Source organism: Bos mutus, chromosome 19 (assembly GCF_027580195.1).
Source record: "Bos mutus isolate GX-2022 chromosome 19, NWIPB_WYAK_1.1, whole genome shotgun sequence".
NCBI lineage: Eukaryota > Metazoa > Chordata > Mammalia > Artiodactyla > Bovidae > Bos > Bos mutus.
This window is the reverse complement of record NC_091635.1, coordinates 17,496,826-17,513,277: the sequence shown is the minus strand read 5'-3', so window position 1 is coordinate 17,513,277 and position 16,452 is coordinate 17,496,826. Positions and strand designations below refer to the sequence as shown.

General features: G+C 40.5%; 1 protein-coding gene across 2 annotated transcripts in view; it reads right to left on the bottom strand.

The window, feature by feature from the left end:
- Nucleotides 1-16,452, bottom strand: part of MAP2K4 (mitogen-activated protein kinase kinase 4) — a 75,938-nt gene that overhangs the window by 41,580 nt on the left and 17,906 nt on the right. For both annotated transcript variants that reach the window (XM_070389518.1, XM_070389519.1), the window contains one exon: nucleotides 4,692-4,794. In XM_070389518.1, coding sequence (XP_070245619.1) covers nucleotides 4,692-4,794 — 103 coding nt within the window. The remainder of the gene's footprint in view (nucleotides 1-4,691; nucleotides 4,795-16,452) is intronic.

The following is a 16,452-nucleotide window of genomic DNA, read 5'->3' as shown; positions in this document are numbered from 1 at the left end:
CCAAATGATTCAGCACGCTGAGAGCACTCACACGTCACTCAGATGTGACGCAATGAAAGCACAGGCCACAGCAGTGGAGCACTGAGAGCACTCACACGTCACTCAGATGTGACGCAATGAAAGCACAGGCCACGGCAGTGGAGCACCTACTTCTGTTCCTGTCAAATTTTATATATAGAATATGACTTCAGCATACATCTGCCACATTCGTAAAACCACCCTTGGGGTATCAGAAACATGTACGGTGCTGAGTATGATCCAATCCTGATAGAAATGTAAAGGAAGACAGATACACATTTTTTCCTTTCATTTTCCTATGTACTCTGTAATTTTACAGCTTAATCTTTCATTTAAAGAGCCAAAGGGCAAAATGTTAAAGATGTGTTATATCTAGGCTGTAGGTACAAGAATCTCTACTATACCACTCATTTTTTGTGTGTGTATGTCGGAAATACTATAATTTTAACCAATGATAAATAAAAGCCAAGGTTTCTTGTTCAGGTGGTCTTATTCTTTAAGGACACACAAGAAAAGAATGACTTAAAAAAACAAAAGGAAATAAAGAAACAGAGATTTAGTCAAATTTCTGAATACCTTGAAGCACACCGAAATATGTAGACAAAGCAAAACTAGCGAATTCCAAGAGAAGGGACTCTACAGTTTCAAAAACGTACCAGCCAAGAGCAGTACAAAACCTTGTTAAGCTCCTGCTTCAAACTCCTGGGAAAAAAAAAGTGATGAAGTAATCACTTATTTGATATTAAAATGATAATATTATAATTGTGTTTTTTAAAAGCAGTCCTTATCTCTTAGAAACACATCCTAAAATATTTGTAGATGGAATAACATGTCTGAGGTTTGGTTAAAACTAGGGAGGGCAAAGGAATAATAGTGGCCATATTAACTGCTAAAGCTGATTGATAAATACATAAAGATTCATCTACCATATTCCAGTTTTGGATATATTTACAGCTTTCCATAATAAGAGTTTTTTAAAAAAAATGAAATATAGAAAATCGCCAGCCACAACACATGGTAAGAGAGGAGCACAGAGCAAAGACAAGAGGCAGGTAGTGCTTCCAACATGACCTTAGAAAGGAACCACAGCTGGGCAGGAAGAAGGCCCAGAAACTCAAGAGCTGATTAAAACTCTTTCTAAAAGAAAGGTTTACCCAGCATCTCCTGTCCCCCCACATTCAACCCCAAATGAAAAGAGAACATGTCTCTAAGGAAAATAAAAATACTATCTGGAAAAAAACAAAGCCTAAGAGGGCAAATGTTGGCCTCTTCAGTATGGCATCTAGAATATTCCTGGCCTAACAACCAGTACTCAAACCACTCACAGAAAAGTCAAGGCAAGCCCACCAGCTGACCGTCTATGATCAGAGCCTCCAATAAGCTTTCTAAGTTCCTCATCCTTAACTATCAATGGACAAGCAAGAATTACTAGACATGTGGAAAAAAGCTAACATGAAAGAGAAAGACAAAAGAAACAGTGTCCCTTGAGGAAACAGATTACCTAGAGAACCGAAGAGAATTTTTAAATTTCAGATTTTACATCCATAAATTAAGAATAAAATACCAAGAAAAAAGCCAGAATCAACTCTTAGACATAAAAGTCAATTGCCAAAACAGAACATTCTATAGAAGGGCCAGAAAAATTTTTAAATCTCCTGGGATATAAAGCAAGAAAACAAAGATTAAAAAATAGAAAAGTCAAACACGCGGGGAATTCAGGGATATGAATTCAGAATACAAATTTAGAGAAACGAAATAACACACATTTCAGGAGGAGAGAACAGGAGAAACATGAAAGAATCTTCAAAAGAAAAGCAGCAGGAACTCGGAAACAGAGAACAAGAATCTTCAGACTAAAACCATTCATCCAGTACACAGAAGGTGACCCAAACCTAAGCATACTCTGATATAACTGTAGAACACCAACAATAAGGACATAGTGCACAAAGCGAGAGAGGAATATGTCATCTGCAAGTAGCACCTCCGCTACAGTGAAACGGACCTAGCATGGCTCCCTCAAATGGATCGTGCACCGACACTCACCAGAATGCCCTTCTCCCCCTTTTCTCCACCTGAGCTCCTCCACGGGGCTTTCAAAACCCAGTTCAAACCTTGGTCCTCCGTGACATTCTCCAGGTTGTTTATCTGGAAGTGCTCTTGCCCCTCCTGCACCACTCATTTGACACTTGATCTGTACTACCCCATGCCTTACTTCTCGAATCGCTGTCTTCTTGAAATTTTATTTAAATCGCTATTTCTCAGAAAGTAAGGCCACTGTCTTGTTTTTTTCAATCTTCCACAGAATCCTGCACCCACACAACGCCAAAAAGGGCCTGAAACTCGTGCCTGGGATGAAGCTTAACTTCATTAGCTGCTCACGTTTCATCTAATCGTGCTCTAAGCTCATTTTTAAAGTTTATATTTATATCTACAACTAAAGTTAAAAACAAACAACACTGAATGCAAGGATATTTTAGGAGAAGGAAACATTTTGGCACAGAGGTGCTATCTTCCCTAGGTGGGGAAGATCCCCTGGAGGAGGAAATGGCAACCTACTCCAGTATTCTTGCCTGGAAAACCCCAGGAACAGAGGAGCCTGGTGGGCCACCGTCCATGGACTCACCAAGAGTCACACACGACTGAGCAGCTAAACATCTTTTTCAAAGCCCCTACATACTGCAAGTTGTATTTTCTAATTGCAAACTTATCCTGAACAGTGATGAGCCCTGAGATGACACAGAAGGAGCCCCATGGAGGTGGGTGGGAGGTAGGAGATATGCCAGTCCACTAAGCAGCGAAGAACTGTCTTTGACGAGTATCAATTTTGGTAGTTGCCTATTCCCAATCCAGGTACAGACCAGTGCCAATAACAAAACTCAACGGCAGGGTCTAAATCGTGTACATACCAGAATCAAGTTCCAAAGAGTCTACCACAAAGTAAAAATGTCTATTACTGTGTCCTCTCTAACTTTTAACACCTGCTGAGAAGAGACAAGAAAGAAACCTAGCTGGTTACAGGACTACTATGAAGTAGTAGGTTTAAAAAAGAGAAAGGGCCGAGGGGAAGGAGGGACCTGATTGACTTAAATTTTGGAAGAACGTTTACTTTCATACTGTTTACTGTTTAAAAAAAAAAATTGTCCATGAATTCCCCTAGACATGAAGAAGTCGTGAGAGAAGAGAGTACAGATATGGGAATGTTTTTCTAAGTTCTAAATGCAAATCAGGTTGTCTTTCTCTTTGTCCAAGGGGGCTTTAAAAAAAAAAAAAATGAAAGAAAGATTTGTCAAGTTCGGCGATTACTACATATCTTTTCTTTCTCAGATGTCAAACATGAGGTTCAATTAGCAACCAAGGTAACAGAAATGGACTTTGTTCAGGAATTAGCTTTGTACTAGCTTTCACTAGAAATTCTAGGAAAAGAGGAAGGAGGTTCTTTTGAGTGTTTCCTTGCTGCTGGAGCTTGGACTAATTAGGCAATACTAAGAATTTCCTTCCTCAATATGTTTCGGAGAAGGTAAAAAGGTTGAGCTCTGACAAGAAACCTCATTGGGAACAGCAGTCTAATGAAGTAGTCTAATAAAGCTGACAGACACCACGCCCAGCCAAATAAACTGCTACTCAGTTTTCATTTAAAATACCTTTCATTTCCCTTAAGGTAACAGGTGTAAGCCTAAGAGCATACACATACATATATTCCTTCCTTCTAGACACTGATGCTTTAAAAATATTTCAGCATCCCTACTGCAAGACACTCTTCTACCAATGTGACTGTGCATGCCCAATTTCAAAAGAAAACAGCAATAAACGCGCCTCTTTGGAAAGAATAAACGTTATCTGTAGTCTAATAAAGTCTGAATGCAAAGTGTTGAGGAATTATTACAAAGCTATAAACTAATGGATCTGACAGCTTTTTTAACTGTGTCCTCCACCACTTGCTTTATAGTTCTCAATACTAGAAATAGGTGAAATTTTTTTCTTTCTGGACATGAGTAGAAATGTAAATCTGCTGGCTCTGACCCTTCATGTTCCTGCCAGGTTTGAGGAGAAGCCACTATTATTTAACACATCACTTCACTTCGATTCAAAGGTTTCTGTAAAATATTATTGTAATAAGAATGTTTTACATTAACCAATATATTTTTAATACTTTTCAGTGAAGTGCTATTAAGATAATGTCATTTCTATTTTTCAGTTTTTAAAGAATCACTAACACCTGCACATTGACATGCACATACTCTTTCCACTTACTATGACACGGAAATCCGACGGGCACTAGGTATGTTCAGAATGGGAGTCAGCTTTGTCACCTGTGAGTGGGGGTGATTTGTGCACGTCTCCACCCTTCTGAATACTACTCACAACTCAACTGGAAATCCAGAAGGAGGGGTATTAACAATACTCTCAGTGTTCAGTGAGAGAAATTAAAACAGTATAAAAGTATCTGAATCTTCAGCTCTTTTCTTCAAGTAAAACTTTAGAAAGGAAAATTGTGTTTGCCTACTTCAGACTATAGGATCAACAGCTTTTCTAAGTCCAAATAGCAATATTTCAAATGGCCCATAAAATAGGAGAAACAACAACCCCTTGACTTGCAAAAATTGATAAAATAACAATAACTTTAAAACCTTTGCTTGAGTTGAGCCTTTTATTTGATTACCAGGAATACTCACATGTGTGGGTTTTGAACTCCTGCAGGATTGGGATTCAGAGTAAACCTTGCTGTAGATTTGAAAGGTGGATTTGCAAAATTCAACTTCAGTGCTTTGCGTTTACCTAAGAAATAACAAATAAAAAGTAAAAGTTTCAAGTACTATAAAACAGGTAGGATTCTGAGGGCATAAGAAATTCACACCAAGACGAAGGAAATTCTGCTTTAACATATAGTTAATGTAATATTTTGAGAGGTGGCCAAGAATTTCTCAGAATTAAGAAAAAGTAAATAAAAATGATCCAACGTTGTTACTAACCACAAATCACTCACTGTCTCCAAAAGAACAGAAAACAGCACTCAGTGCTTTCAGTTTATATTGTTCAGAGGTGCTAAGGCTTTTGCATGTAAAAATACCACTATAAAAATCATTCTCCTCGGCAGATATATTGAAAAATACTAAAATATCAGTACCTTTCCAGTGTTATGGTTTAATTCTTTAGTTTAATAAAAATCATTTCCCCTCAAATGCAATATGAACAACTGAGTGAAGAATATAAAGCATTTCACAACCATGATGCTAAAAACATCATGGAACAGTCAATTTCAAGCTAATAACACGGGCAAGCCAAACCATCATTTCTCTGGGGCAATTTATTTGGCTTGGGAAGAGAGAAATTATCAATGTTTTATGTTATATTTCTTTTTAAAAAGTCCTTTACAGAAAAGCCAGAAAATTCAGAAAAGATAAACAAAAATATGTAATATTATATATACACCTATAAGTATATAGGGTTTTAAAAACTTGTATATACACTTAAAAGTCCAATTATCCCAAAATAACCGTTGTCTATTGCAGACTATTTTCTACACAGATATCTTTTTCCCTCTACAATCAAAGTCAGGCCACAGTACTGATTTGCAACATGCTTTAGTCACAGATGCATTTTCTTCCTATGTCAATAAATCTTACAAAATCATTAGTGTAGGGGTTTACTATATGGAAATTTTGTAACAGAGTTGGGTTTTTCCTCATTTTTAGTACATCTTGGTTGCATGTACACATTAAGGATACATTTTACAACATTCATTTTTCACAATGTATCATACACAGATCTACCTATTCCAACAACATCTCTCCCATCCAAACCCCTTCCTGCCTCAGTGGATTCAGAAGAGGGGTCAGAGGGCTCAACCCACTCGGCCCAGGGCTTTGAGGAGACTGGAAGGCTGAGAGCACCACGCTGGCAGGACAGGACCACAGGGCAGGAGCACGGGGCTCCTATGGGGCTCCAGGAGCGGCTCCCAGGGACATGCCTTGATACAGGATAACAGTGATTCCTAAGGAGCCCACTGTCAGAAATAAGCAGAGTACAATGTGAATTTTCCACAGAAGTTGTCCTATTGGGTGCCTTTTTAAAAAAAGGTAATAATAATTTTTAATTTGATCGCAAGTAGAGAAGGGATATTCAAACTATACATGCAAAAGGTATTAAATATGCAAAAACAAAACTTTAAAAAGTTAAATAAAGACTTGGAAAATTCTTGCCATATAAAATCAAAAACTATCTATATATAACTACATATAACATCCCACAAATCAAGAAAAAATACAAAAAATGGCAAGGGTATGAAAAGTTACACAAAACTGAGAAAAAATTATGAAAGGTACTTAGTGACACCAAAAACAGTTAAAACTTTTGTTCACGTGAAACTGAAAAGTTTAGAGGTTTTATTTTTGTACACATATATTTATCCTTTTAATGATAATATGGTGATCAGATGACTAGGTAAAAGAATCACTAGCAAAATATAGTACTGGTAGAAGAAAAACCTTTGGGAAGAGGTTCAGCAGCAAACAAGCAGCAGCTTTAAATGAGTAAGTTCTTTCATGTCCTGCAAACTGTCTTTAAGGAAGGTTTAAAGGTGGAGGACCATTCGCAGGCCCTGCTAGATTCTGAAATTATTTGTGACTGCCTGTTCACTCCTTTCTGCCTTCAGTTTTCTCCCTTTTTGAATGAAAATCTCCCTAATGGTTATCCACTGCCTAACCTACCACTGTACATTTTTTGGAAGCAGATAATTCATCGTCTAGTTACCAGGTTCACAGATGGAGAAGAAGCTGGTGTCATGATGGATCATACTCCAGAGCCTCACCCATACCTGACTGAGATGCTTCCAATGACGAGATTTGGGACTGGTGAGCTGATTTAGCTGATGTCTAAACAAGGTCTGGACTTGAGCTGATTTGGTAATGAGCCAAGACTTCTGGGAACTGTTGAGGAGGCCGAATGTATTTTGCATGTGGGACAGATGTAATTACATAGGGACCAGAGGCAGATGGTAGTGGGCAGAAAAGGTGGCCCCCAAAATACTGGCATCTATGAATGACACCTTATATGGCAAATTAAGAACCTGTGTGATCATAAATTTGAATTAGCTCAATGCTTACAAGCTCCCCAAATCAAAGGCTGAACACCACCTGTCGTGTGTGTGTTTGAAACTGACTGGTACATCACCCATATTCTCTGCAGGGTGAAAAAGTGATAAAAGATTAAATGCTAAGGACAATAACAGAACACAGAATCACTGTGAAAACTGTCCAAAGACAGACACTCAAACTGGCCCTCTCTGCAAAAGCCCAACTTGACAGGACAGTAGCTAACCTTTGTAGGCAAATAAAACATGTGACTATAATTAAAACTTACTCAAACTGCTCTTTTGAAAATAAATATTTTTATATAATACACACACAACCATACACACACACAGATTCCTTTTCACACTGCATTCACATTAAACAAAAATAAATTAGGGTCCTTAAAGGACATTTACTATATAAATGAACATGCACACAAGGAACAGAATGTGACTTAACTTACATAAATGAGATTTAAACACACTCGACTTCAGAAACATCTGCAGCTACCTTAAAAACAGTCCAAGTATATATTTTGATCTTTCACCAACAAAATACACTAAAGAGTTCTATAAAAGTTCAAAGTATCTATAACCAGCAATGACTCAGAGTCTGAGATTGAGTTACATGACCCATTCTCAGCAGTGCACCCCACATTTAAGAGGACAATGAACACCCCAGAAAGGCCATCAAAGGTGAGGTGGACGGTAAGGTAGAAAGAGGCAGCTTCTATAATACTTTAAGGGCTATTTCTGAATGTAGGCATGAGCCTTTTTGTTTGCTTGTTTAAGCATCTCTTCCTCTATATTCATTCTCTAAGTAAGAACCTTTCTTAGTTCTGATCTTTTTTGTCTTTACCTCTCTTTCTCAAGGGCCCCAAAAAACTAAACCCTAAAGGCAACCTGTCACCATGTATTCAGATATTTTGACAAAACTACAAACAAACAGGATATTGGATCAATATGGATTTTTTTTTTCTATTGCCTGCAACAGGCAGAAAAGAGTATAAGGATACTATAGATGGCTAGTGGAGATTTTTAGAAGCTAACAGGGATTAAAATAGCTTTACAAGTAATTTAAAGTCACTATCAAGAAAGACTACAAATTTGTGATTATAATCCTCCCTTTGGTAAGACTGTCACCAAATAATAAATTCCTAACCAATCAACAGAAATAAACAGACCCTCCCCCTTTATCTGCAGTAGGATAGAAACAAGGCAGGTCAAACACCTTATTTATATGGAAGGAGTTTCCCATAGAGAAGACTGTCTTTGTATACCTGAAACCCAAGTTCAGTGCCTGATATAGAAAATAGGTTCACATGTTTACTGATCTTGGAATAAATCTGACAGGGACAGACCCAGACAACAAAAAGCGTGGGTTAAATCAGCTGGAATCAGTTTCTACTGTTTGCACCCAGAAACCCTGACTGATAAGGAAAACAGTATGTGTCTTCATCCAGTCATATTCCCAGAGCGCTGCTGTGTCCTTTAGGGCAAGGCTGTCTGACTTTTTTCATGCCACAATTTATATGACAATGAGGACATCTGTTTAATGCAGGGAGAAAATGAGAACCACAGCTGGCCCCGAAGCTGGCCGAGGTGGTTCAGCAGCCTCAAGCCCTACTCAGCCACTCCAAGGACAGAGGGGTCAACCTTTCTGCGTCACCCTTGAAATTCTGGTTTCAAAGTTCTGCCTTAAGAGGATGCCAGTGACATTTATACAACCTTTCCGGTATCATCACTCTACAATTTCTTCCTCACAGTTCTCATGGGAGGAGCATTCCCAAGCATGGGATCTTCAAGAATAATCAGAACAGCGATTCTGAAGCAAGAGGACCTGTCCAAGCATATCCATACTCACTACGGCCCAGGAGTATCTTTTGCTCTAATTCCGACCACAGAACAACTCTGAATATTGAGGCTGAAAGGAAGACATCTTTCAGCTTTCAGATCTGTGGTTTCTGCAGTAGACTGTTACAGAAATAGCCACCAATGAACCACAGCTCCGTGTCCATGCCTCTCTGCAACGTGACTCGGCTGCTCCTGCCATCGCAGGTGGAATCTGTGTCCCCCTCCTGACTCCAGGCAGGCCTGGGATGTGCCCTTGCCGGTTCCACTCTCACCCTCCTGCAGAGTTCCTGAGTCTAAATGGAAAGCAGGTCAGTCAAGCTTCCTGGACGATGAAGGAGCACATGGAGCGGGAGGCCTGAAGGCCCGGCCAGTCCAGCTAAGCTGAAGCAGCCCCAGCAGACCAACGAGCTGAACACAGACGTGTGAATAACAAACATAATCATGAAGAATTAAACAGTTGCTGTTTTAAGCCACTATTCACATGCCAGAGGAGCTGGCAGAAATGATGGAAAGGTGATCAGATCAGTCTCTCTGGAGGAAGCACCCTGCCACCACAGGGGACTCCCCAGAACCATGGCCAAGAGTAGGTGGGAACCTTAACTACAACAGAGCACTCCTATCATACCTCCAGGAATACTAGCGACTGATCTACAAGTGTTCAGAGCACCCCACCAAGGGTGGGGGAAAAGAACTGCCTTAAATTCTCATTTCTCCCTTGGCTCCGAGTAACGTCATTTGCAAAACAGAATATCCAGAGTAATTTTTCAAGTTATCTGTAATCACCGGAAAAGAGGAAGACAATTGCAACTATGCAACCTCAAACAACTTCAGAAATGAGGAAATAAAGTGGCAGAGTTTACTTTCATGCCCTTTTCTGCCTCCATTACTACCGTGACAAGTGCTCTCTCTTATATCATGAACTCAAAAGAGTAAGAGAGGAAGGACATTGACTTGGAATCAGGAGAAATGGGCAACTTTGTCCATTCTAGGCTCACAGTCCCAGGCATTCCAATCATTAAACGAGCCACTATCAGCTAACATTACATTGCTTCCTCCTCTTCCAGAATTTGGTACATAAGGGTAAGCAACATCCAAAAATTAATAAGATCTCACTTAGAACTCTGAGCTCTCATCAATAAAACAAAACACTGTCACTCACCCATTTACGTAAGTATTCTGGAAACTGGACTGTGCTGAGTTTAAGAAACCAACAGCCCCTTCATCACATTTTAACACTTGTGTGTGTAAGATGGATTTGAGGGAAGTCCAATGAAAGAAGTTATGTAGCCAGAGGTGCAGAAATGTCACACTTATATGCAAGCCAGTCTGCCAGGCGAGGGGACAAAAGGACAAAGCACTGACCCACCCACAAAGACGACTGCCTTTGGTATCCTGCCAAAATTAAAAGGGGCTGTGGTGGGAGGGATAGGGAAGAAAAGTACTTTTGCTAGATATTAAGTGAGCATCAATGAAATACTGATGAAGATAAAAAGAGGGATATTTCTGTGGTCTAGTAATCCACACATCTGTAAAACCAAGATTACAAACTGTCCCTTACGTGTCGGAACTGCTGTGATAAGGACTAACACAGACGGGATGTCAATAACCAGCAAACAAATGCAACTCCTCCAACTAAACTGGCCAAATCCTGATTAGTCCAAACTCCTCAAAAATACCCAGGAAGCCAGCCAGTTCAGGAAGACCCTCCCAGGATCACCAGTACAGCATAAATGTCCAGGCTCTACTAAAATTTGCAGGACCTGAGAAGCCTGTCCACACCACCATGCAGACAGAATCTTGGCTTTGGACCTCCACATACCCAAGTTCTGCTATGAGGACCCCAGAGTCACTGAGAGGCAAAGAGGGAAGCCCTCTGTCTGAACTGCAGCGCCTCAGTTGAAGCCACTACCTTCTGCAATGACACACCAGGAGAGGGTATAAGGGCCTTACCAATCAATGACAGCAAATATCCCCATTAGAAAATACACAAACGGCATGAATGGGTAATTAACAAAAGAAAGAATACAAATAGAATAGAAATAAGCCATTAACATGAAAAAAAATTTCAAATTCTTCTAGTCATCCAAAAATAAAATTCAATTTTTTTAATTTAAAAAATAAAATTCAATTTTTGCCTTAAATACCACACATAAATAGAGAGCCCTAATATCAAAGTTCATGAAGGTATGATAGGCAGCGGTCCCCAAGGGACTTTACCACAGCTGCACCTTCACAGCTGTGTGTAGTCAGGTGGTGTCCATTACCCACCTCAGCTCCAGCAGTGCAGAAACTACTTCTCATGTGCCTCAGTGGCCCAAGAATTACACCAGACACATAAATCCTCAACACTTCTTCAGTCAGCAGACGAACACGGACAAACAAAAGAACAAACGATGCGCTGCTGTGAATGAATGTTAACTGGCCCAGTTTCTAGAGGGTGATACCTACAGAACACCTCAAAGTGTCCTGATGGCTAAGCCAATAACTCCATCCCTAAGTGTCCGTCCTTTAGGAAGTTAAAGACTAAACAAAGAAAGTTATCCAAAGCAGAGATATTTGTGTTAGATGAGTTATAAAAAATATGGCACACCCACATTGGGAATACCACACTACCACCAAGAAAACACACCACAAAAGACTACTAACATTAGAACTAACGTTAATAGTTTAAGGGCTTTTTTTTCCCCTTTTAATCAGGCAGTGTGTAATGTGTCTAATAAACTATCATTTTACTAAAGCACATGTGTATATAATTTATATACACACTCTCCAGAACATCACTGTTAATTAATTCATAGTGCTAAAATCATCAGTGATTTTTAAATTTTTTTCTGCTTTTCTGTTTCAGTTTTTCTACACTAAGGGTTTTTTTTTTCTTTTCTTTTCTATTTTAATTATAACTTCCTTGCTCCTGACACCAGAACTTTCTAAAAGCGACCGATCTATTCTCTAAAACTAACCTTGCTGAGGCCGAGAGAACACGTTAGAAAAAAAAAAAAAAAAAGGCCTTAAAAATATAAGTATGCAGACTTCCCTGGTGGTCCAATGATTGGGAATCAGCTAAATTAACAATATTTTAATCTCCAAGAAAACAGGAATCGCTATCCAAGGCAATTCCCTCCCTCCACAATGCCCTGCTCCAATGGCAGTGCAAGCACAGCCACCATGGGACCCTAACAGTGGGAATTCCAGCTGTGAAGGTTCCAAATGGATGCAGAGTGGTGGCAGACAGAGTCCCAGCGCGGAGGGAGAGGCAGACAGACGCGCTGAGAATTCTGAGTCCCTCACGTGTCTCCAGCTTACTGAGCATCTCCGTTATACCTTCGTCCTTCACGGTCCCCGTACAAAAGGCCTAGCCCACGACACACCTACCCTACTTCCCTCCACACAGAAGCTCGGTGGCCACACACGCTGAGAACCCTGGTCAGGGAGGGGAACATTCACGGCACACCAGTCAGTAACGGCTCCCAGCACCTTGTCCAGGCAGCAGAACACTTGAAATCCACGTAACCCCCCAAACTCAGCCAAATCCACAGGGCATTTTGCTCTCAAGCCTCAAACGTGTGAACATACCAACAGGGGCCCCATGGAGACAAGTGAGACATAAACGCCGTGTTGATCAACTCCAACAAAACTTTCTACGCTGATGGTTAGACAGCTCCCTTCTCCTGAGATGGGCAGGCCTCCCCATTAGACCCCTCAGGTTTCCCAAAGTCTGAAGTTACTGTCTCAGCATGCGCCAATCTGTTAGGATTTCTGGAAAACCATCCACAGTGGCCCTCCTTCTAGTGGGACAAGTCACATAATATGCAAACTTAGGAAAACTGTGCCAAAGAGAGTCACAGGGCTTGTTTCAGTTTCCAACACCTTGAGGCCACGCAGAAGCTTCCACCAGCCTTACCGTGGAGGCAGAGGTGCAGGTGTTCTCACAACGGTATGCTTGAGCTCTAACAGGTAACAAAGTGCCCTCTGGTCTTATATCACATTTATTTTTCTTGTGTGGCAAACCCACAACATCCTACCATCACCATTTTAACTTCCCACCACCTATAAATGAAACAAGCACATTCACCATATTTTCTAATAATACAGTCAGTATTTTTCCAATCAGTGCTTCACACCTTTTTTTATATGCACCACAGTGCTAAGAAAAGAACATGTGCATGACACAATGAAGGCAAAGCAAGTGCCACTGACCTAGAGCTCCAGTGAGTGGTTCCAGGACACAAGGCTAAGGAGGTGACCATTTCAGCCAACAGCAGGAACTCGACTGGGCAGCTCCTAAAAAAACCAGATCTGACTTCTCCTTACAGAGTTTACTTAGAATAATACCATTATCAGTTCAGTTCAGTTGCTCAGTTGTGTCTGCCTCTTTGCAAGGCTTCCCTGTCCATCACCAACTCCCAGAGCTTGTTCAAACTCATGTCCATCAAGTTGGTGATACCATCCAATCATCTCATGCTGTCATCCCCTTCTCCTCCTGTCTTCAATCTTTTCCAGCATCATTTTGATGCAAAGAAATGAGTCATTTCTTTGCATCAGGTGGCCAAAGTATTGGAGCTTCAGTATCAGTCCTTCCGATGAATATTCGGGACTGATTTCCTTTAGGATTGACTGGTTTGATTTCCTTGCAGTTCAAGGGACTCTCATGCAACAAAGCCAGATTTTTGTCATTGTGTTAATTTCTTCATCTAATTTCTCTCCTTATCAGCCTAAAATACCAATAAGGATTCCCACACAGTCATAAATAATTAACTTTTCTCAACTAATCCTCTAAATTAGCAAGTAGATTAGGATAAAGGAAGCTGTTTCTTTTACAGACAATTTAGCATCACACTGGAGGTACCACTCAGTCCTCAGACAGGACATCTTGATCCTTTTCACAACAGAAAATCAACTATCCAATGGCCAAAGAGACAGTGGGTAGGTACCCACTCTTCCTTCCAGGTTAACTCCAGATTAGCCTGTCTAGAAACTGTACTGATTCAAAGCTGTGTGTCTGCTGTATGCATGAGGTTTTGCTACAGACATTATCTGTGATGTATCAATAACTAAAAAAAAAAAAAAATGCACGTGATATTTGTCTGAGGCTCCTAGGACAGAGCTCCTACAACCCTTGGAATTTCCTAAGTAATAAACATCTTTTATTATTCATGACAAGCCTTCTTCCACTACATCAGGGTTTATGCTAATTAGGTGGAGGGTGGGGAGGGCGTACAGAACTTCAGGATGGGGGGTGCTGGTGGCCAGAAAAACCAGTCAAGTGATCAGAGGGTGATAACTTTCAGCCCCACCCACCAACCACCAAAGAAGGGAGAGGGTGTGGAGACTGAGTTCAATTCCCAAAGGTCAACGATTTAATCAGTCTATACCTTTGCAATGAAAGTTTCATAAAAACTCCCTAAAATTAGCTCTGAGCTTCCTGGTTGGCAAACAGACAGAAGAGATAGAAGGATGATGCACCCAGAGAAGGCAGGGAAGCTATGCCCTTCTCTCTCTCCATCCCTTGCCCTAGCCTCTGGTATTTGGCTCTTCCTGACTTACACACGTTTATAATAAATTGGTGAATATAAGTGAAGTGTTCTTCTGAGTTCTGTGAGCTGTTCTAGCAAACAAGTGAACCCTGGCGGGGGAGGGGGGGGCGGGGAGGTGCTAAGGGAACCCTGTGACATGCAGTCAGCCAGGGAGAAATGTGTGCAGCCTGGGCACCCCATTTGCAGCTGGATCTGAAGTCAGGGCCACTTTATGGGGCTGAACCCTTTCACCTGTGAGATGTGATGCTAACCCCAGGCAGACAGTGTCAGAACTGAGTTGCACAGTTGATGCTGGAAGACTGTGTAGGGTCAGAAAATACCTCAGTGTCAAAATGCGAAACAGTGAAAAGTGAGGAATATTAAGATTTACTAAAGGCAAAAGAAGTTAACGTCAAGAAGTAAATCTTTCCTTATTTTCACCAGTATTTATAAATTGATATTTTTATGCTACCCAAACCTGTGAGCAAGCCTTCAGCTTGTGCCACCTAAAGCAGAAGGGACGCTATATTTCAAGGATAGTTTCTCCAATTCTAAAATATCATCCATAGTTAGAGGAGGGGCCAAAAGGCCTACAACATATAATGTTAAACTAGTCCTCAAGAGCATACCTCATTTATTATATAACAACCCCTTGCTTCTTCGGGGACATGGTCAACATCTGAACAAAAGCATTTTCACGCTCAGAACCTACATACTCATATGGATGACTTCTGACCACTGGAAATTAGATTTAGCACTCCGGTGACTTTTTATAATAGCACCTGCATATCACAGGGACTCAAATATTTCTTGAATAAATGAATAATCCAAGCTCAAATTTTGATTTAACACCCTTACGACAAATAGCTTCACTCAGACGTCTCGATTGGGGGCTCTGTCCGTACTTCCTGATAGATCTAATTTGTTGCTTCTTTGGTTCACATTAATCAAACGAAGCATAGCTAGAAGTTAGGTAGGTTCTCTAAAAAAAATTAGCCAGCAAACTTTAACTAAAGAAGTGCACCTAACTGACAGAACTTCATGACACAAGCATTAGTCACCATCCTCCGGCTTAAAAAAAAAACAACTGGCATTTTTAACTGGCTTCAGTTGCAAGATTTGTGATCATCTTTTATACACTCAACCAACTTTTTCTATTTCAGCGCTGCATTACCCTAGACATCTGATGGAGGTTTCTCGGGTTTGTTATTCACCACTGTGCAAGGTCAAAGCCGTATCAGACCATCACCACAGGGAGACATTCATCCTGTAGTTACAAGATGGGTGACTGAACAGGGACAGTGACAGGTAAAAGCCACTTAAGAAACTGTCATTTTAATGAAAGGTGAATAACGACACGTGTTGAACAAGCATAAACCAGTCACTGAGAAGGTGACTGCCAACTGGAACACAGGGTGTTGATGTCTATTGCGGTTTTTTTTTTTTTAATATCTTGGATGAGAACTCCTATTTCCTTCTATTCTCACCAAACTGACTCTGGATGACTAATCCTGGTTCCCAAGTCCTGGGAAGGGAATGCCTGGAGGAGCTGAGCACTCTTAAGTGCTGAATATCAATTAATGAGCAAAGCTGGCATCTGTTTGGGACTGATCTTAATTTGGCAGAACTGGTCTCACATGCCCACTGGTTCCTCAACTTCACCAAAAAAAAAAAAGACAAGAATTATTATTTGACATGGCTTTTTATTACCTATAGAGATTGAGAGATCTTTAAAAAAAAGTTGAAAAGAACTCCGGTTAGGAAACAGATTAAGTCATGTTCCAGGGTAAGAAGAAGAGACAGATGTCCAGGTCTAATTCTCTTGGAGTATAGACAAGTGCAATTAGGGCTTGTGTACGTGCGTGTGCGTATATACACATGTACCTCACAGCCAGCAGCACTGGTGCAGTTAAGTCATACATGATCACTGCAGTAACATGCATTCGACAATATGCCCCAAACACAAACTGTTTGTTGGTTGAAGACAGCAACTATTTG